General features: G+C 45.0%; 1 protein-coding gene across 24 annotated transcripts in view; it reads left to right on the top strand.

Moving 5' to 3' along the window:
- TEX2 (testis expressed 2) overlaps positions 1–21,897 on the top strand; it is a 115,692-nt gene that overhangs the window by 80,262 nt on the left and 13,533 nt on the right. For 23 of the 24 annotated variants that reach the window (XM_015120104.3, XM_015120100.3, XM_077972439.1 and 20 more), the window contains 3 exons: positions 5,614–5,760; positions 11,123–11,222; positions 21,615–21,747. In XM_015120104.3, coding sequence (XP_014975590.2) covers positions 5,614–5,760; positions 11,123–11,222; positions 21,615–21,747 — 380 coding nt within the window. The remainder of the gene's footprint in view (positions 1–5,613; positions 5,761–11,122; positions 11,223–21,614; positions 21,748–21,897) is intronic. The other variant, XR_003723832.2, reaches the window with a different exon arrangement.

Below are 21,897 nucleotides of genomic sequence, written 5' to 3'. Positions count from 1 at the left end.
CCCTTGAGGCCAGGAGTTTGAGACCAGTAGGATGGCCAATATGGCAAAACCCCATCTCTCAGGCATAGTAGTGCATGCCTGTAGTCCCAGCTACTCAGGAGATTGAGGCACAAGAATGGCTTGAACTCAGGAGGCATAGATTGCAGTGAGCCGAGATCACGCCACTGCACTCCAGCCTGGATGACACAGCAAGACTCTGTTTAAAAAAACAAAACAAAAGTGGTAAACAACCCACATTTCCATTAACTGGTGAGTGGATAAAGTATGGTATAGCATAGACGATAATATTATTATGCAATAAAAATAAGTTTGTTATGCAATAAAAAGGAGGCACTGCTACAACATGGATACACCTTGAAAATGTTAGTGAAGGGAGTCAGTCACAAAAGAACACATTGTATGACTTCATTTACAGGAAATGTCTAGAACAGGCAAATTCATATAGACAAACTAGTTGTTTCCTAGACTGGTGGGCAGGGGGATGGGGAGGAGTTGGGGAGGAATAGGGAGTGACTGCTAATGGGTGCAGGGTTTCTTTGGGGGGTGATGAAAATGTTCTAAAATTGACTGTGGTGATAGCTATACAACTCTCAATATACGGAAAACTGCTGAATTGTACTCTATTTTTAAAAATTATTTTTGTGGTAAAATACATAAAGTTTGCCATCTTAATCATTTTAAAATGTATAGTTCAGTAGAATTAAATACATTCATAATGTTATGCATTGACCACCACCATTCTCTTCAACTTGTATAACTGAAACTCTATACTCATTAAACAGTAACTCCCCATGTTCCCCTCCTCCCAGCCCCTAGCAACCACCATTCCCTCTCTGTCTCTCGGATTTTGACTATCCTAAGTACCTCATATAAGTAGAATTATACAGTGTTTGTCTTTTTGTGACTGACTTATTTCACTTAGCCTAATGCCCTCAAGATTCACCCATGTGGTAGCATAAGTCAGAATCGCCTTCCCTTTTGAGACTGAATCATGCTCCATGTGTGTACCCCATTTTGCTTATCCATTCCTCTGTCGGTGGGTGCTTGGCTTGCTTGCACATTTTAGCTATTGTGAATGATGCTGCTCTGAACATCAGTGTACACATATCTCGTCTTGAGACCCTGCTTTCAGTTTGTTGGGGTATATAGCCAGAAGTGAAATTAGTGCATCTTAAGGGTAATTCTGTTTAAATTGTTTAAGGAACCGTAATACTGTTTTCCACAGAAGCTATGGAAGGGTGCTCTTTAGATGGACGAATTGTATAATCTGTGAATTACATCTAAGTAAAACTGAAAAAAGAAAAAGAAAAAACCAGCCAGGCGCGGTGGCTCACGCCTGTAATCCCAGCACTTTGGGAGGTCAAGGCTGGCGGATCACATGAGGTTGGGAGTTTGAGACCAGCCTGACCACCATGGAGAAACCTGTCTCTACTAAAAATACGAAAAATTAGCCGGGTGTGGTGGTGAATGCCTGTAATACCAGCTACTTGGGAGGCTGAGGGAGGAGAATCCTTGAACCCGGGAGGTGGAGCTTGCAGTGAGCCAAAATCGCGCCACTGCACTCCAGCCTGGGCGACAGAGCAAGACTCCTTCTCAAAAAAAAAAGAATACAAAACCATGTAGCTAGATCTAATTTTGCTTTTTTTTTTTTTTTTTTTTGAGACAGAGTCTTGCTCTGTCGCCAGGGTAGAGTGCAGTGGCACGGTCTTGGCTCACTGCAACCTCTACCTCCCGGGCTCAAGCGATTCTCCTGTCTCAGCCTACTGAGTAGCTGGGACTATAGGCATGCACCACCATGTCCAGCTAATTTTTGTGTTTTTGGTAGAGACAAGATTTCACCATGTTGGCCAGGATGGTCTCAATCTCTTGCCTCCATGGTTTGCCCGCCTCGGCCTCCCAAAGTGCTGGGATTACAGGCATGAGCCACCACGCCCGGCCTAATTTTGCTTTTTAAAAGTTCTATATTCTTAAATGTTTATATACACTGAAAAGAGACTGAAAGAAAATATAGTAAAAATGTTTTAAATAATGTTTAAAATGTTTTAAATCTGAGTAGCGGGATTATGGATGTTTTCTATAGTACATATGCATTTTTTTTTAATCAAGGGAAACAAACAAACACAGGGGTAGGGTCCTCCGCTGTGTCATCTCCTGGACCACACTGTGCCTTATGCAACCCCCCCTGGCAGTACACTGGGTGTGGCCAAAGAGGACTGGGGGCACTACACACTCTTTGTAACAGAAAAGCTGGGCTGGCCTCCTGGCCGTTTTTAATAGGAAATGTTACACCACAGACTTCAGTAAATCTGTCCTACTTTAGTTTGAGAGGTTAGTTTTAAATAACGTATATCCCAAGAGCTACGCAGTTTTGATGGGCTTGCTTCAGCTTCAAACCATTGAATTTTCTCTACACTTATTTGGAAGCCATTTTTGGAAAGTTACCATTTCATATACAGTTGAGATGGTGAAATGAATATCCTCCACACATTTCATCCTATAGCCAAATGGTGATATTAGGAAATGTATGCACATTGATTCTTTAAGCTCTTAAATTTTTATGACATTCGTTGAGACTTCCTAGCAGGCTGTCGAATCCAGGTTTCCCTCACGAAGCTTCTTTGATGCATTATCGATATTCTGCTCTGGAATTTTTCTTTGTTCCCAGTGTGTCTGTGGAGAGAAGCTTGCATTGGAAAAAGGAACTATTGAAAAAAAAACCTGCGTGTCGGTTATTTCAGAAATTTGTTTACCACATCATACGCCATTGGCTTGGACATACATTGTGAAATAGCCTTTGTTTCTTGCTATTTTGTGCTAAAACTGTTTCCCTGTGAGTAACTAGGGTTGTAAAGAAAGGCTAATAAAGGGTAGATGCTCCCTCTAGGGAAGGGAAAAGGTAACTTATTCTCTTGTGTAACCTACACATCTAAAGTAAGACATGTGGTGTCTTACGTGGGCAGCAACTTAGTACTGTCTGAGGGGCCAGGTGGGCATTGCCCTTGGATGAGTGTTTATGCAGAAGTCTGTATAAATAATCGGATGGGATTCAAAGACAGTAACCTCAGAAAAGCTGAACGAGTTACCCTGGGGGCTGGGAAGGGACTGTTCAGTCAGAGAGAAAAGGGATTCAAAAAAACATGTACAAGTTGTGGCATGGCCAAGCATTCACCGCTGCAGACTCTTGCCCTTCCATCCAGGACGTAGTGATGGAAAATGTCTTGGTTAAAGACAGAAAACGTCACAGTACTAGAAAAGCCCAGATAGAATCCGTGTCCATTAAGAAGAGTGAGGCAGATCCATGTCTTCTGAAATGGGCTGACCAGCATGCCTTCTTTTTTAAACCTTTTTTTTTTTTTTTTTTAATGAGACTCACCAACGTTCATAAGGGAGACCTTTGAAAACTCAAATTTGAAGGACTCCTGTAGAATATAAAGTCCTGCAGTGACATGTGATTGAAAAATGTAAGCGAACCCTAGGCCCCCAGAAAGAGAGGGCACAGGCTGTGGAAGTGTGTCCGGAGCTGTTTCCTGCCAGTAGGTTTGTGGTCTCGCTGACTTGAAGAATGAAGCCATGGACCTTAGTGGTAAGTGTTGCAGCTCTTAAAGGTGGCACAGACCCAAAGAGTGAGCAGTAGCAAGGTTTATTGTGAAGAACAAAAGGACAAAGCTTCCACAGCGTGGAAGGGGGCACAAGCGGGTTGCCATGGCTGCTGGCTGGGGTGGCCAGCTTTTATTCCCTTTTTGTCCCCACCTATGTTCCGTTTTTGTCCTATCAGAATGCCCTTTTTTCAATCCTCCCTGCGATTGGCTACTTTTAGGATCCTGCTGATTGGTGCGTTTTACACCAGAGTGCTGATTGGTGCATTTTACAGAGCACTGATTGGTGCATTTTTACAGAGCGCTCATTGATGCATTTTACAATCCTCTTGCTAGCTACAGAGTGCTGATTGGTGCGTTTTTACAACCCTCTTGTAAGAAAATTTCTCCAAGTCCCCACTGGACCCAGGAAGTCCAGCTGGCCTCACCTCTCAGCAAGACTAGCAGAGAGCTGGGATGAGCAGTGTGCTGGCTCAGGCACAGCTCAGTGACTGGTGAGCACCAAGCTTCAGAATGATTGCGTGGAGCTGTGTGCTTTAGGCCTTGGGAGTACTCACAATCAGATCGGCAGATTCAAATCCACGCACACCAAGCAACAACATGTGCACCATACCACTGACCCAGGCGCACAGCTGCCCAGAATGGATAGCACTGGCATGAATACACAAGCACAAAGCGTGAAAGCGTGGAGGTGATGAGAGTGTCTAGTGTGTGTTATAGCTGCAGCCAGCCCGTGAGGGCAGAACAGATGCACTTATAGACGCCATAGAGGGAGGGGAAAGGGGGAATAATTCACAGATTCTGCATTTCTAAATCTTAATATTTGCTTTCCAAAGCTCATTGTTTCTGCAAGGCTACAGTCTAATTGGAGACCTCAGCACAGGAAAATGTCTGCTATATCAGGGGGCCAGCTACCCTTCCCCCACCCCCACCGCCACACACAGGACAGAGCAGATAGAGGACGGGAGTACAGGACTCTGTGTCAGGCGCTGCACTCATTTCTAAAATGGGAGTAAAGTTCCTGTCTTTCCAGGGTATTGTGAGACATGAGTGGACCTGAGACAGGAGTGTGCCCATAGGGCCGGCATGTGGTCAGTGGACAGCTGCTACATGACTGAGTTCTCAGCCCGTGCCTGCACCAACCGCATAAACCTTACAACACCGTCTGTGGGTGCTGCTCTTTACCCCTTCTTTATTTCCATCCCTGACCCCCTCCAGGCCAGAGTGCATAGTCTAATGATTAGCCAAGGAAATCAGAGACTCAGATTCGCTCTCTCCCCCACCTCACACATGGGCCACAGCAGATGCTTCAGATGGATCGTATCAAATGGAAGTAAGGATCGGGGTATTTCACTGGGCCTAGATTGGTGAGAACAGCTGTAGATGTTTCATGGAAGCCCTGAGAGCAGCTCTCTCTAATCCAGATCTGTGATTCTTTGTCTTGCCTGTTGATTACATTACCAAGGGAGTGTCTGAAACTCCTGATGCTCACTGAAATCAGTGACTCTGGGGGTAGGATCCAGGCATCAGGATTTTTAAGCATCCCGGGAGTATTTTGACCTCACAGGGTTCAGGCTGAACTTGAGTCCTGACCGTTGGGAAACTGTGGTGTCTGCCTGGATGAGCACCAGCTTGACAATTACACGTCCAAGCCTTAGCTTGAAGAAAGATGGGCAGGCATTTTATCAGATGTGTCGCTGATGCATAATGTTGATACCAAGCTAATTTGGAGGCAGAGCGGTTTGGCTAAGCTAATTGTATGAAATATTAACTGGTGTACAGGAAGACTGGTAGAAAAAGAAAACAAAGAGAAGGTTTTAGCTGTCATGGCAGCTTTCATTTCTCCCCTTTTCTAGTCACCAATATAATGTGCGACTTGTAATTTATAGGGAAGGAGAATGACTCCTGTGATCTCCTGTTTCTATAAGGCAGGACCTTCAGTGACTTTATAAAAGTAAGCACCTGTCTTATTCTGCAGTTGCTTTCTAGCTAATTTTGGTCCCTTTTCTTTTGCCAGTTGCCAGAGGCTCCACCCTCTGAGGAGGAAGAACAGGAAGCCTGGGTGAATGCCTTGCTTGGAAGAATATTTTGGGACTTCTTAGGAGAGAAATACTGGTCTGATCTGGTGTCTAAGAAGATCCAAATGAAACTCAGCAAAATAAAGGTATCACTTTCCACACAAGAGGCTCCTAATCCTCTATACTTCTTCATTTCTGGAAGTTTTGTACCCTTATGTCCTAAGTGAAAAATAACTTGGTTTAAGCATATAACATATGAGGGTAGTAAGTTCTCAAACAGCACATCTGACCTTGACCACAGACTGACCTTATGATTAACTGGGGGCTTAGTGAACATTAATGTTTACTCATTTTCTTGTGTTGCCCTCGTTGTTATCCACTCTAGGTGATAATCCAGAATTTGGTTTGGGAAAATGTGAGCTCTTGTAACCAATTTGTCTTATATAATTGTTATTTTTATGTTGGAAAAGAACTTAAATTGTACATCCAGAGCCCACCCAGCCCCACAGCAGTCTAGGCCACATGGTATATCCTCTGAGGAAAATACAGATTACTTAAGGCCTCTTAGTATACTCACTGAAGAAAACACGAGACTACTTAAGGCCTCTTAGTAAACTGACTGAGGAAAATACCAGACTACTTAAGCCCTCTTTCCCAGGCTGTGCTCCCTCTCAAGCTGGGAAAGTTAGCACTGCACTTTAAGTGTGTCTGTGTTTGACCTTTACTTTTTGGCCAGATGGTACTTTATTTTGGGCTCTCTTTGCTGAAGAAACACTCTGGTGCTAATCCAGGCCCAGTTGGAAGTGAGTTTGAACTGTGTAAGTATGGCTGTCATTAAATGACTCATTTGCCAACCAGGAGACCTTATTGAGGATCTTGAGGTTCTTTTAAATTAAGTTTTTGACCCAATGAAGACCCAGCCAAGGAAGAGTCACTTTGGATCCCAAATCCTCACCAAACACTGTCAGTAGCTTAAGTCAGTAGCTCTGAAGTTGTATGGATCAGAGATATTTTTGAGAAGCAGAAACCTATGAGATCCTTTCACTAGAAAAACACGTTGACACAAAATTCTGCCCATTATCTCAGAAAGTTCAAGGACGCTAGACTAAGAAACGGTGAACTATGATAAACTAGATTAGAAGGAAGATATGGGCATATCTTCAGATATGGGAGCTTCAGGTTGATTTCTGTTGTTCCTTTGGGTAAAGAACAGAGCTTTTCCTGCCTCATCAAACTCTGGCTGCTGTCTGTGGGCCAGTGTCCCTTCTTCCCCAGCTCCTGAGAAAGAGGAAGGAGGGGCTGCCCTCTGAGCCAGAAGGGTGGATTTCAAGACAGATTTTGGGGGAGGGCTCTGTTGACAAGTGTCAGCCGGTTTGTGTTCCTGAGGTAGTTTGAGGGTTGAACGTGCTTCTGCTAGCCAGTTCCATAGCAGGAGACAACAGGTAGCAGTAACCCTCTGTGTAGGGAGATGCAGTGTCAGTAGCTAATCTAGAGCTCACTCAGCCTCTCCGCGTTTTTGGAAATGATGGAGGGCTTGAGTTCCAGGTGAAGGCATATGGGTAGGGCTGGCCCTGCTCTTTTCCCAGAGTCTATCTCGAGCCCTTCCCTAAGCAAGAGGGGCCCTTCCCTGAGCAGGAGGGCTGCAGTTCCTGGCAGTGTGCAAAAAGAAAGGAGGACATACTTGAACTCCAGATGGGATGCTGCTCCCCTGCTACAAGCATTCCAAAACCAACTTGAGCCAGGAGTGCTGGTGCGCACCTACAGTCCCAGAAACTTGGGTTGCTGAGGCGAGAGGATGACTTAAACCCAGGAGTTCTGAGCTATGATCGCACCACCAAACTCCAGCCTGGGTGACAGAGCAAGACTCCCATCTGTAAAAACAACAGCAGCAACAACAAAACCAAACTGGTTTGAGAGGTCCCACCCTTCTCTCTTGAGCTGGAAGTCCACAGAGCCTCTGCCCTGTTTGTGAAGGTGCCCCCCTCATCCTGGAGAAAGTTGAGGGAAAGACTGTTTTCATTTTCTCCTGTTGATTATCATGGAGGCGTTTGTAGTTCACAGACTTAAACTTCCTTTTGTTTTTTGAGGTCAGAAGTACTAAAAGGTTAGAGTGGAGAAGTGTGGCCTAGATGCAGCAGTGCCAGAGGCTAGAGGTGGGCAGTGAGTTCCATCCATGCCCTCCACCCCCTCCTGATCTGCTTCACTGTGAAGTGCCTGCAGACCAGAGGAGCCACTGGTAACAGAAGAAACAGGAAAGCAGAAGGATATTACCAAATTCTGAAGCTGTCACCACTCCTACCAAAAGAACTGATTGCCACCAAATATCCAAGTACCCCTGGGAGGAACTAAGCCTTAAGCCTAGTAGTGAGTGGGTATTGGTTAATAGCCAGTCAAGAGCCAAAATGGGGATAGGGAAGTGGTGTCTAGAGGAGCGTGAGCTTTCCCCTGTGACACAGATCTCCCTGATCCCCTGGTTCCCTGGAAGGCCTGACATGGAGAACTCTTTGCTGGCCTTGCCCTCACTCCTGTGGCTCAGTGTCAGACTGATATTCCCATAGAAACACCGTTGGATGTCCAGGCATGGTAGCTCATGCCTGTAATCCAGCACTTCAGGAGGCCGAAGTGGAGGAAATCTTGAGCCCAGTAGTTTGAGACTAGACTAGGCAACATAGCGAGACCCTATCTCTACAAAAAATTAAAAAATTATCCAGGCGTGATAGTGGCATGTGCCTATAGTCCCAGCTACTCAGAAGGCTGAGGTGGGAGGATTGCTTCACCCCAAGAGGTTGTGGCTACAGTGAGCCATGATTGCACCACTGCACTTCAGCCCAAGTGACAGAGCAAAATCCTGTTTCAAAAAAAAAAGAAAAGAAACACTGTTGGAGGTAACAGTATTCCCTGGCTCTCCCTTGGAAGTCTCTCTAACTTGGCATGCTCCCTGAAGCACGGCATTTGAATGACAACAGTGGACAAAAAGGACAGGGCAAGTGTGCAAGACTTTGGTTACATTCTTGGCCAAGTAGCATTTTGTAGGTTGATAGGCCAACACCACTTACAACATTAATGCTTTGGAAAAAGGTTTTCCAAATATAGCAAACACCAATTCAAAACTACGCCTTTGAACACTGTCTCTACTCACATTTTTTCATCATAGACATTATAAACTCTTTAACGTAACCCTTTCCCCCAACAAAAAATCACAGATTACATTCTATCAGAGATTACATTCTCTGATTGGTGAATCCTGAAAGTTTATGTTTCTCTGCAGAGAAACAGCTGAAGAGGTCCAGCCAAGTTAGGTATTAAATCCATGCCTGACTAGATGCTACCTCATTTTATGTGGAATATTTAGTTTACATTTAATTTTTAAAAACCTCTTAATTTTATTCTAAATTTTATAAAACTATTGTAACATTCAACTGGAAAAATACTTATGAAAATAATTAAGAGAATTCTGGGAGAAAAAAAAAGGAGAGGGACTTGCCAGATTTAAAAGTATATTGTAAAGCTGAAGTGTATTAGAAAGCTAAAGTAGTCAAGCAGTTTGATACTGGTGGAAATTCGGTACAGACTCCAGTGCAGTGGGAATTTAGTACTTCAAGGTGGCGGAACAGATTAGTAGGGCAAGTGTTCGTTGCTGAATAAATAGGTTGAGATTGCTGACCAACCATTTGGGGGAAAAATTAAGCTAGATCCCTAATTTACATCTTACACTAAAATTATGAATAGAATAAATATTTTTAAGAAATACATATACATCCACAAATGCAAGCAGAGAAAATATAGATGAATTAATTCTATAAGCTTGAGATGAAGTAAGAATTTTTAAGCATGATGCCAGTATTCTTACGTTATTTCCTGTAGAATAAATTCCTACGGATATATTTGGGCGTATTAGTCAGGGTCCCAGCAGGAAGCAGATGGCACACTCAGATAAGTAACTTTGGGGCGAGTTTGCTGAAGGAAATATTTATAAATGTGTGGGTAGATGGAGAAAAACCCATAGGGAGAGTGCTACACTCCAGAACTAGCAGAAGTGGGAGCTGTTACTCTCCCTGGAGTGGCAAAGACAAGGAGCAGTTTCCAGAACTTGGGCAGGGCAGCTGTGTGGAGAGGCTGCCTGTGTTACAGGAGCTGTGGCCTTCAGTAGATCGGGGGGACAAATGCCCAACAACACTCTTCTCCATGTGCCTCCCCATCCACTGCCCATTGGTGTATCCCATTGCCATGCCCAACCAGAAGCTGGAGGGTAAGGGAGACCGTTGGCACAGTTCACACCGACCAACCACTGGGGGTAGTGTGTAGATCTGGCAGGGCACACAGAAAATGTCCAGCATGAGGTCAAAGGACGTGCTATTTTTCTTTTTTTTTTTTTTTTTGAGACGGAGTCTCGCTCTGTCACCCAGGCTGGAGTACAGTGGCACGATCTCAGCTCGCTGCAACCTCCGCCTCTCGGGTTCAAGCAATTCTCCTGCCTTGGCCTCCTGAGTAGCTGGGACTGCAGGTGCGTGCCACCACACCCGGCTAATTTTTTGTATTTTTAGTAGAGATGGGGTTTCACCGTGTTAGCCAGGATGGTCTCAATCTCTTGACCTCATGATCCGCCTGCCTCGGCTTCCCAAAGTGCTGGGATTACAGGCATGAGCCACCACGCTCGGCCAGGATGTGCTGTTTTTCAAGGATTTTCATACACGTGTAAGTTTGCCTATCGGAAATGTAGCAATTTCTTTTCTTTTTTTTTTTTTTGACACAGAGTCTCGCTCTGTTGTCCAGGCTAGAGTGCAGTGGTGCAACCTCCGCCCCCAGGTTCAAGTGATCCTCCCACCTCAGCCTCTCTGACTAGCTGGGACTACAAGTGCATGTCACCACACCTGGCTGATTTTTGTATTTTTTGGTAGAGACGGGGTTTCACCATGTTGGCCAGGCTGGTCTTGAACTCCTGACCTCAACTGATCTGTCCACCTTGGCCTCCCAAAGTGCTGGGATTATAGACATGAGCCACTGTACCTGGCCTTGTGGTAGCAGTTTCTTACTCCCCACCGAGAATCTGAGAGAGGTCTGTTTTCCCTTACGTCAGCAAATGTAGGGTATTGTTAATGAGCATGACTGGCTTCTTCTCCATAGGTGGTCTCTGCTCAAATGCCACTCCTCAGGGAAGCTGTCCCTGACCTCCTCAGCCAAAACAGCCACCCCCATGTTCCCTCTGCCCATTACCTGCTTGATGTTCTTTGCAACACTAATCAGTCTCTGGAAGTATACTGTCTACATATTTACCTGTTTCTGCCTTTCTATTATAAACCCGTGAGAGCCAGGCCCTGGCCTGACCTCTTCATGGCTCTGTCTGGACTATGAAGCCTAGTACATGATGTGTGCACATTATGTTTTTGTCACATAAATGGTATGTCCCAAAACCTTGGCCACCATCCTCTCCGGAAGCATGTTGACTTCTAACAGCATGTTTTGTAGGTTGCTTATGGGTCTCACTCATTGTTTGCTTGTTTCCTCTAGCTCCCCTACTTTATGAATGAACTCACTCTGACGGAACTTGACATGGGCGTGGCTGTGCCAAAAATCCTCCAGGCCTTCAAGCCTTACGTTGATCACCAAGGTAACTCCGAACTGAGCATTCTATGAGTGTTAAAATATATCCTTTGCTGCAGATTCAGTACGATGATGGCTTTGTGTTTGGAGGGTGTTGAGGAATTTTTAAATCATCTGTTTCATGTTGAGTGTCTTTTTGTTCTTACCAATCATGGCCTTAAAACTGATTTGGGGCCGGGCATGGTGGCTCATGCCTGTAATCCCAGCATTTTGGGAGGCCAAGGCAGGATGATCACTTGAGGTCAGGAATTCGAGGCCAGCCTGGCCAACATGGTGAAACACCATTTCTACTAAAAAAGTACAAAAATTAGCCGGGCGTGGTGGCAGGTGCCTGTAATCCCAGCTACCCAGGAGGCTGAGGCCGGAGAATCGCTTGAACCCAGGAGATAGAGGTTGCAGTGAGCCGAGATCGTGCCACTGGACTCCAGCCTGGGTGACTAAAGTGAGACTCTCTCAAAAAAAAAAAAAAAAAAAAAGATTTGGAATAGATCCAAGTTCCCATCCTAAGTCTTCTAGTCTCTTGGTTATTATAGGGTCTCCTCCAGCCCAATGATGCCCACATGCCAGCTGATGGGGGCTGTGCTTTTGTGGGGGTTGCAGCCCTTGCCAGAGCATGAGGCAGTGGCTGAATTTCACTTCCGCTCACCTCTCATGGTCCTCACAGGTGCAGCTGCCCCAGCCCCAGCCCCTTGCCAGGAGCTGCCTCTCCTCACTTGTGTTCACATCCTTACCTCCCCTGACTTGTAGGTTCCAGATTTTTTGAGTTTCTTGTCTTCTGTCTTTACGTTCCTTGTTACTTCTAGTAGGTGCTCAGTACATGTTTGAGAAATGAAGACATACAGTATATTCAAAGGCAATATTTTGAGAGTAGGGCTCCCTGCTGGAGGAAAGGTCTCAGATTTGAGTTTTTAAACATGTCACTAACACATTATTTATGTCTGCTTTTGTGAGTGGGGGGTTAAAGAGCTGATCAGATTGTAGACAGTTTGCGTAAAATGATGATGATGATGATGTGAAGATTTGTATCTCTTATGTCACATAAACCATAAATATGGTTTTAAAAGGATCTTGACAGGGAAAATTTAGTACACAGGAGTTTGGTAAAAAAGGAATGAGCCAGGTAGGCCAGAATAGCCCATTAGCATGCAGAGAGAATTCTCACTGACGTTTTTACTGTAGCCTCCCTTGGCAAGTAAGTCTCTTTCCACTTCAACCATATTTACATTTTTCCTAAAATGGCTTAGGAACAAGGTAGGAGAAAAAATAATTATAGCTTTTCAAGAGAGTGATAGTTGTTTTGAAGTAAATGTTTTATAAAATTTGTAGAGTATGGAAGCTACTTTTCTCTCTGGCTGTATCAGATGGTTCTTGAATTGTGTTTAGTGAAATCAGTTTTTCTGCTGTTGTATTTGATGTAAATATGAAGAGATTTTTCTAGCACTATAGTTAGCAGCTCTAGCATATCTCTCCAGCAATATTTCAGCTGACAACCCATCCAGGTTTTTAGCATTATGTCAATTTCAGAAAGATAGACCAGGGTAGTATTTGCACATCCAGAGAAGTCCATCTAATTCTTGCATGTTGAGCTCACCTGTAACGCCTCAATTATGTCTACACCTTGATGAATCTGGGTGTGTCTAGGTTTGGTAATTTCTGGTTCACTGAAAGTAAAAGAAAACATTTCAATTCTTGGCAAATGGCTTAACTAGAGTGTTTTTAACCCCATGCAAAATTGTAAAAGATGCATTGGCTGAGCACGATGGCTCATGCGAAAGACCGAGGCAGGTGGATCACTTGAGGCCAGGAGTTCGAGACCAGCCTGGCCAACATGGTGAAACCCCGTCTCTACTAAAAATACAAAAGTCAGCCGGGCATGGTGGTACATGCCTGTAATCCCAGCAACTTAGGAGGCTGAGGCACAAGAATAGCTTGAACCCAGGAGGCAGAGGTTGCAATGAGCTGAGATTGTGCCACTGCACTCCAGCCTGGGTAACAGAGCAAGACTCTGTCTTTCAAAAAAGAAAGAAAGAAAATAACAGAGCTTTAGAAATAAGATGAAGATGTAACCTTGGGCCCTAGCGTCATCCTGGTCTGTAATCCCAGCTACTCGGGAGTCTGAGGCCTGGGCACCAGAGCGAGACTGTCTCAAAAAAAAAAAAAATCATGTATGTGTTCACTGCATAGCTAGCTAGCATCTTCACTCCATCAGTGTACAACTGCTACGTTTCTTCCTCTAACTCAGGTGGCCTCTCTATTCCGTTTTGCTCTTTGCCTCTTTAGAAATGTATAACAAGCTGGTGAATGATCAGCTAACACAAACCTCATGAAAGGCTTAAAGAAAGTGAATAATAAGTGTGCATGCTCTTTTTTCTAATGTGTTAGCAGCCTCTTATCTCAGGACTATCCTTTGCTGAATTTATAGAAATTTCCAAGGAGAGGGGAGCAGGGCCACAACCAGGCCCCTGTGGCTTTGAACTCTGCAGCCCCTCAGGGCAGCTTGGTCAGGCTTTGAGTAAAATTCACCAAACACCTAAGTGTCCAGCTTCTTAACTGTTCTTCTAGAGCAGGAGCTATGGTGAGACATTTCACTATATAGGTCAAAGCTTTGCCAGTTTTTAATCCATTTGAGGCTATTTAACTCCTTTCAGGGTATGTTTTTAGAGATTTGCCTGCTTGTGTAACAAGGGGGAAAATGGTATTAAAGAAACAATAAAGACATAAAGCCAGTAAGGTTTTCAAAGTCCACAAATGATACGTGTATGATGATAAAACAGAAATGACCATGAAAGAAATAAGCATTTTGGCCGGGCGTTGTGGCTCACGCCTGTAATCCCAGCACTTTGGGAGGCCGAGGCGGGCGGATCACGAGGTCAGGAGATCAAGACCATCCTGATTAACACAGTGAAACCCCGTCTCTACTAAAAATACAAAAAATTAGCCGGGCATGGTGGCAAGCGCCTGTAGTCCCAGTTCCTCGGGAGGCTGAGGCAGGAGAATGGCCTGAACCCAGGAGGTGGAGCTTGCAGTGAGCCGAGCTCACGCCACTGCACTCCAGCCTGGGCGATAGAGCAAGACTCTGTCTCAAAAAAAAAAAAAAAAAAAGAAATAAGCATTTTGGATTCCAGTGCTCTAAGGGGGAATCTTTCCTTTTAGTGAAATTTGAATCTGGATGACAAGCAAACTGACTCTGAAAAGCAGAGCTCACCTTCCAGGGAAATGCGACCCAGGTGAAGGAGGCCTTCACAGCTCTAAGGAGCACCACCTCCTATGGGATCCCCTCATGTTCTTTTTAAAAATATTTCCTGACTTGTGCTTGTTTGTTGGAGGCACATGCTCAGAAGGGATATTTTGGACACAGCTGGTTGGATTATCCCGTCCTAGGGATGCTCTTCTTGAGGCAAGAGGTAGCACTGGTTTTGAGCACCAGCTCTGGACCCCTGACTGCCTGGTCCACAGCACCATGGCCTCAAGCAAGCCCCTGAACCTCTTCACTTCCTCATCTGTCAAATAGGGATTCTTTTTTTTTTTTTTTGAGATGGAGTTTCACTCTTGTCGTCCAGGCTGGAGTGCCATGGCACGATCTCAACTCACTGCAACCTCCATCTCCTGGGTTCAAGTGATTCTTCTGTCTCAGCCTCCCAAGTAGTGGGGATTACAGGCACCTACCACCATGACTGGCTAATTTTTATATTTTTTAGTAGAGAGGGGGTTTCTCCAGGTTGGCCAGGCTGGTCTTGAACTCCTGACCCCAGCTGATCCACCCACATCAGCCTCTCAAAGTGCTGAGATTACAGGCATGAGCCACTGCGTCCGGTTCAAATAGGGATTCTTACAGCACCTACTCCATAAGCTTGTCGTGAGGATTAAATGAGTCAATACAAAAAAGGCACTAGAACAGCATCTGGAGCAAGGAGGAGCTCTATGAGTGCCAACTAAGAATTGTTATTATCATGGCTGCCTGGATGCTGCTGTTAGGGCGTTTAGCATGGAGGTGGCCATAGTGTCCAGTTGACCATCCTACAGATCAAAGCTGGCAGATCCTACTAGGATAAACAGGAAAAACGAAACAAAACACACACAAAAAATAGCATTCTTAGCTTTCATGGCCTTGCTGCTGTGAGAAGTAAAGTCTGTGGTTCTTCTGAATGAAACAGCACATGATGGCCATGTTGGCTTGTCCCTGTTCCAACACACACAACCTGTCTCAAGTGAAGTGAATGAGGTTAAATGACCACCTTTCCCAGAGCAGCCTCACTTCCCACCAAAGGCAGATGGCTGGACGATAGACAAGCTCTGTCCCTTAGAAACTGACTGTGCTCCTCCTGCCTCAGCTCTGATGCCTCCTCACTCCACACACACCCTGGAACTAGCCCCTCTACCTGCGGGATATATATGGATTTCCTTTCTTTCCTTTAGGCCACACAGCAAAGTCCAGAAACCTGTGTATGTTACCCTTCCCCCACCAGACTGGCCTCCTCTACCCAGCGTTCATCCCTACCCTAGGCTGCCGCCTCCAGGGCCTGCCACTCAGCCAAACTCTTTCCAGTTATTTTATTAACTCCATTAGGGTAATGTTTGTTCATTCATTCAACAAATACTCATTGTGGGAAAAATGGAAATATTCAGGAAAGGTCAAAAGGAAAATATTACCCGTCATCCCGCCATTCAGAGAGGACCGGGGTTACCTTTTTAGTACATGTTTGGTGTATGCTCTCCAAATCTTTTTTCTTATGGCTAAACATTTAGAAAACATGGCTCTTTTTCAAAACCCTTGAAGAATTGGGCAGACTTGAAAGGGCAGTCAGCTTTGCCTTACTCCCCCCTGCCATGTTTGTATGAGCCAAAGCCCAGAGAGGGGTGACTTGCCCAGTTCAGCAGCAGCCTCACACTTCCAGCCTGTTCCATGGAGTCTAGGCCCGGTCAAAGGCTGCCCATGAGCACTGGCTGTACAGCCAGGTCACCTGTGTTTTGGGTCCTGCTCATACATACACCATTCAGTGGTACAACTGTGGGGAAGCCACTAACCACTCTATACCTCAGTTTCCCCATCTTTCAAGTGCTGGTGGCAGTGCTGCCCGCCTCGTTCGGGTGTGGTAGAGATGCAGTGTTACATGTAAAGCACTCGGAGCACGTGGCACATAGTAAGCATCAGCATTAGCTGCTGCCCTCCGGCCACTTTGTTAGTATTAATAAAATCATCCTGAAGAGGCTGGGTGGGGGCTGCTTCTGTCAGTAGCTTTTTATCTTCTGTGCCTGAGACCAGCGCTTTCAGAACAGGTGCCCACAGGTGTGTCAGCAGGGTCAGAATGAGCCAAGGATGCAGACCACAACCCCTCAGGCTTAGATGAATTCATTTCGTCTTCGGGATGTTTGCAGCATGAATCTAAAACTGAAAATAGCCACTGAGTGTCCACATAGACAGAGGACCCTATTGGGTTTTGCCTTGTTTCAGGATACCCAAATAACAGCCCAAATTTAGACTGAATACATAGATTCTATGGAAATATTACCATGTCCCACAGAAATAGAAACCTTGTCTGTCTCCAGAGTTGCCCTTAGTCATCTGGACTGATGTTCCAGACCTTAACCTCTGTGCCTGGTGTCTTCACGTCCAGTGTTCCAGACTGGATCCTACTAGGATCCACTACCTACGTGCCTGGTGCCTTCACATCCAGTGTTAGGACTGATGCTACTTTGCCACCTGAGTAATAACAGAAAACTGGAGCCAGAGCCAGTCATGACTTGCCCACTCCTCCTGCCACACCTGCTTCAAGAGCGACATTAGAGGGCAGCTACAGCCACTGGGGCTGCCTGGGCCTGAGCACCAAGGCAGGGCCATACTCTAGTGCACGAGGCTGATAGGAGTGGCTCCGACCAGATCATGCTGCGGGAAGAAAAACACTTAGTGTGGAAAGGGCTTAGTGTGGGAAGGGGAAATCATACCTCTTGTGGAACATGGGTTGGCTGGGGGACAGGGGACCCTGATTTGCAGCTTGTCAACCTTGAAGGGGTGGAGCTCTATTTCAGAGGACAGTTACAGGTAGATAAAGCTAAAAATGATGTCTGTCATCAAAGACACATCCACACACAAGGAACTGCTAATTTTCTGTAGTATCTGAATGAGCGATATGGCACTGGTCTCTTTGCCAGGAGCACAACAGTAACTGGTGTGTTTTTCCCAGAGCTGAATAACTCCAACATCTGTTCTTGATAATATGTTATCAAATGTTCCATTTTAAGAAGTTTTGTTCTTTGGATGCCAAATATTGACTTTCATAGTGAAAGCAGCTATTAATAGTTACAGGTAGAAGGAAATGGAGGAGAAAATAATGTGAGGACCAAGCTCAGGTGTGCAGGGTTTGGGTTCCCTTAACTACTCCCAAGCAGCAGGTGCCCTGTCAAGCCTACTCCAGTGAGACAGATGCCTAAATAGTAATAAAACAGTGAACTGCTGTGTGAGATTATTAGATTCACCTGGCCATAGGAGGCCTGAGGCCATGGGGTCTGTTAACTAGAAAACCAGGCCGAAGGCAGAAGAGCATCTTGTAGTTGTGGCCACTCCTTGTCTGTGGGGACAAATGCAAAGGCATTTTATGATATCATCTGGCATCATGGTCTGAGCTGCACCAGCTGGCCTAGGCCACTTTGATTTTCCTTCAGACATACACTTCCTGAGGGCAGGGGTTCATCTCAGTGCTTTTGGCTGATATCGTACATTAAGAACGCATACACGCTTTTTGGTGGAATAAGCTGTAATTTTTGCCACAGTGTCTCTGCATAGCGGTGGTGGTGGTAATTGATCCTGCCCCCATGAAACTGAAGAGTGGAAAAACAGCATCTGAGCCCCTTCCAGGTCCTTGTACACATACTAAGTCTTACTTCATTGTCACTTGTGTTGTTGCATGAAGTGCCAGAGTTTTTTGTTTTGTTTTGTTTTTCTTCTTATGAGACAGAGGCTAGAGTGCAGTACAGCGATTGTGGCTCACTGCACCTCCGCCTCCCAGGCTCAAGCCATTCTCGTGCCTCAGCGTCCCTAGCAGCTGGGACTACAGGTGCGCACCACCATGCCTAGCTAATTTGTGTAGTTTTAGTAGAGACAAGGTTTCACCATGATGGCCAGGCTGGTCTTGAACTCCTGGCCTCAAGTGATCCGCCTGCCTCAGCCTCCCAAAGTGCTGGGATTACAGGCGCAAGCCACTATACCCAGCCTGAAGTGCCAGTTTTATAGGGGCCCGTTAATAATTGGGTGCCACTGGTTACCACTGGACAACCTCTCAACATGATGTGGAAGAGACCTTTCGTATGCGTGCCTCCCGCCCCCTTTCCCAGAGAACCTCTCAGGACTGCCTGCCTTACTCCTGTTTAAAGGCATCAAAAATTGTCCCGCTCCTCAATTTCTGGTTTTGTTCTTGAGCACCAGCCAGGGCACATGGTTATAGAAAGTATTTTCAGTGAAATGCCTATAGCTAAGTCTTACCATTTGTCAAGAGTACAAAAGAAAGGGCCGTGTAACTGCATTCCTCTAGATTAAGTAGCATTTAGCTGGGTTACAGGGGAAGATGCTGCTCATGGGGTCGAGTGTGTCCCCGTGTGCTCATTGTTGCTACATTAGTCCCCAGGGGGAGACGACCTTTCTATTAACTGTTAATTTCATCTTGCAGTCTTGCAAGGCAGGGGCCTCCTGACTCACCCACCACATAACCAGCTGGTCTTTGCTCCAAGTTTTGGGAGTTGCCCGTGTCTCCAGGTTTTCAGGTCAAGTTCTGCCTGCTGAGTCATTGTTACAAAAGCAAATTTTTCTTACACTTAATGCTAAAATAGTCTTCTTACCCTCATCGGAACGCAAGCACCTCATATTGGAGTCATTTGTTGGAATATTTATTTACCATTCATGTCTGCTTTTAAAAGTTCTTAAACCATTCCTAGGCCAGGTGCAGTGGCTCACACCTCCCAAAGTAATCCCAGCACTTTGGGAGGCCAAGGCAGGCGGATCACTTGAGCTCAGGAGTTTGAAATCATCCTGGGCAACGTGGCAAAACCCCATCTCTACCAAAAATAAAATATATATATATATATTAGCCGGGCATGGTGGCGCATCCCTGTGGTCCCAGCTACTCGAGAGGCTGTGGTGGGAGGATCACTTGAGCCTGAGAGGCGGAGGTTGCAGTGAGCCAAGATCTTACCAGGTGGCACTCACCCAGCCTGGGTGAGAGTGAGACCCCATCTCGGGGAAGAAAAAAGTTCTTAAAGCATTCTTGACTCCTTCATATTTTTATGAGTGCCAGGGCTGAGCAGGGCCCTGTGGGTGGGTCTCATGAGGCATATTCAGTGTTTAAAACAGACCACTCCCCCAGGCAGAGGCTCAGTCAGATGCCCAAGTCTCATCCTCAAATATCAGGCTCCGTGGCTGCCCAGTACAGTCTCTTCCCTGGCAACAGCAGCAAGGGAGACTGGAGCAAGAAGTAAAGGTGGGCTGGTGAAGGCAGAAAAAGGGAGGCTGCCTGGTCAGACTGTGCCAGGTGCCAGGGTGTACACAGCCCTCCCTGGAAGAGGCAGTATAGGTCTCCTTGGTGCAGACGAGGGGACTGATGCCACAGAAGTGAAGAAACTTCCAGTGAAACGTAAGCCCCAATCTATGTGACTGGGCTCCTTGCTCTTCCCTGGGCCTTCCTCCAGCCTCCCAGCTCCTGGCAGGGACACTGGACCACACATCATTGGGTGGAATGTCCCCGTGACTGGGGCGTGAGCCAGCAGTTTACCAAGCCTAAATCCATATATCTTCATTTAAAAAACAGACTAGCAAAACTTTCCATTTTGTAAGAAGTATAATTCTGGTGCCTTTAATATGTCAGTTTGCAAAGGCAATGCATACTATTAATATTTATTGGAAACTTGACTAGAATTTTCAAAAGAAACTATTATGTTTGGATGTATATAGTAACTAGGTAGTTTGAATCTATTAATTCTCAAAGCTGGAAATACTATACAACAATAAATATCTTCTTGTTTTTTTACATTGAGTTTAAATCTATTAATATTAGCCTTTTGCTGTAATCCCCTTTCTCCTGAAGTGCTTAAAAACTAAAATTCCTTTATTAAAGCAGATATACCCTTTATTTCCAGTAATAGTACCTTTGAAGAGCAAGCTAATTAATTCTTTTTAACTGCTTAATGTAAACAAGAAATACAGCACTTTTGTGAGTGTTGCTACAAAGAAGATAATCACAGTTGATCTCCATATCACTTAATTAAACCAGGTCATTCATGGAAAATAATTACCTTCAATTATGGTAAAAAGAATTTGTTGAACACAAAATGGAAATCATCCTGCCTTTAGTGAGGAATGACGCTGTTAGTGCTGGTTGGGGTTAAGCAGTGCTTTTATCTGAGGTGGTGGCTGTGTAGGGGATGGGCTGTTTACTGTAATAGCTTGAAAACAACACTGTATGTGAACAGTGGTTTTAGATTAATTTCCTTTTAGATGTCATTTGTCATGTGAGGATCTATAAAAGTTTATTAACATTTAAACACCCACTTAAAGGATCACATTTTGATAGAAAGTCCATGAGGTCTTCTGGAGCCCTGAGTCTGAAAAATCACAGAAAAATACTTGACAAATCATAGAATCCTCAAGTAGAAGAGGGTCATGAGATAAACCCTGTTTGCATTTTAAACCGTTGATCAGCAGCCATCCCAGTAAAATTCCATGAAGCTACAAGCCTTTTAGATATGATCTCATTGGCGTAATATCTTTCCTAAGGAGCTGATTTTTAGCTTAAGGTACAAAGTGATTACCCAATTGTATCTGGATAATCCTGGGAATTGAAAGTTAATTCTTTGGTTCCCATTTGTCACTCTTCCTGTTAAATCTGAGCCAATTTCTATGTCCCACTCCCAATACTGGAGAATTTTAAGAAAGAGTGGTTCTTATATGTGTCTTTAAAGAACAACCCAGCTTACAGTGAAGTCTTAGCACTTCCCTTCTGCTTCATAACTGGCTGGGCATCAGCATGCCTTGTCCTGGCTTTGCCCTAGGTCAAGCCATTTTCTTCTGCTGGGCATATATCTTCTTACTAAATACAAGGAGATTTTAGAAGCCAGAGCATGGGACCCTTCCAGTGCTGACTTGTGCACTGAATTCCCCAGGACTGTGTTAATGGGTCCTGAGATGCTGGCTGTTTACCAGGGGCTCGATCTATTCCATGACCTTTTCTCATGTGTGTCGATGACATAGTGCGCGCTCAGTCCTCTTCTCACCTAGATTAGTAGACAGACGATACATGGACTTTCAATATGGTGCCTACTTAGATATTTTTAAATGTAAGTTTTTATACTGTCATTTATAGTCATGTGTTTTTTGGGGGGAAAAAAACCTTCTGTTTTTTCACCATTTCTCCAGGACTCTGGATTGATTTGGAAATGTCCTACAATGGGTCCTTTCTGATGACTCTCGAGACCAAAATGAATTTGACCAAACTAGGTAAAGAGCCTCTTGTTGAAGCCCTGAAGGTTGGAGAAATTGGCAAAGAAGGGTAAGGGGCTATATATGAATTTACTAAATCAATCCTGGGGCACCAGCGTTTCCCTCCAGCCTTTGAGAAGCAGGTTTGATGTGTAGTGGCCCCTGGATGTTGAGTGAGCTTCTGTGTAAGTGCTCCTGGACCAGAGCGTTACAGGGAATG

This window comes from Macaca mulatta, chromosome 16 (assembly GCF_049350105.2).
Source record: "Macaca mulatta isolate MMU2019108-1 chromosome 16, T2T-MMU8v2.0, whole genome shotgun sequence".
NCBI lineage: Eukaryota > Metazoa > Chordata > Mammalia > Primates > Cercopithecidae > Macaca > Macaca mulatta.
The sequence above is the reverse complement of the archived record's forward strand: the minus strand, read 5'-3'. Positions and strand labels throughout refer to the sequence as shown.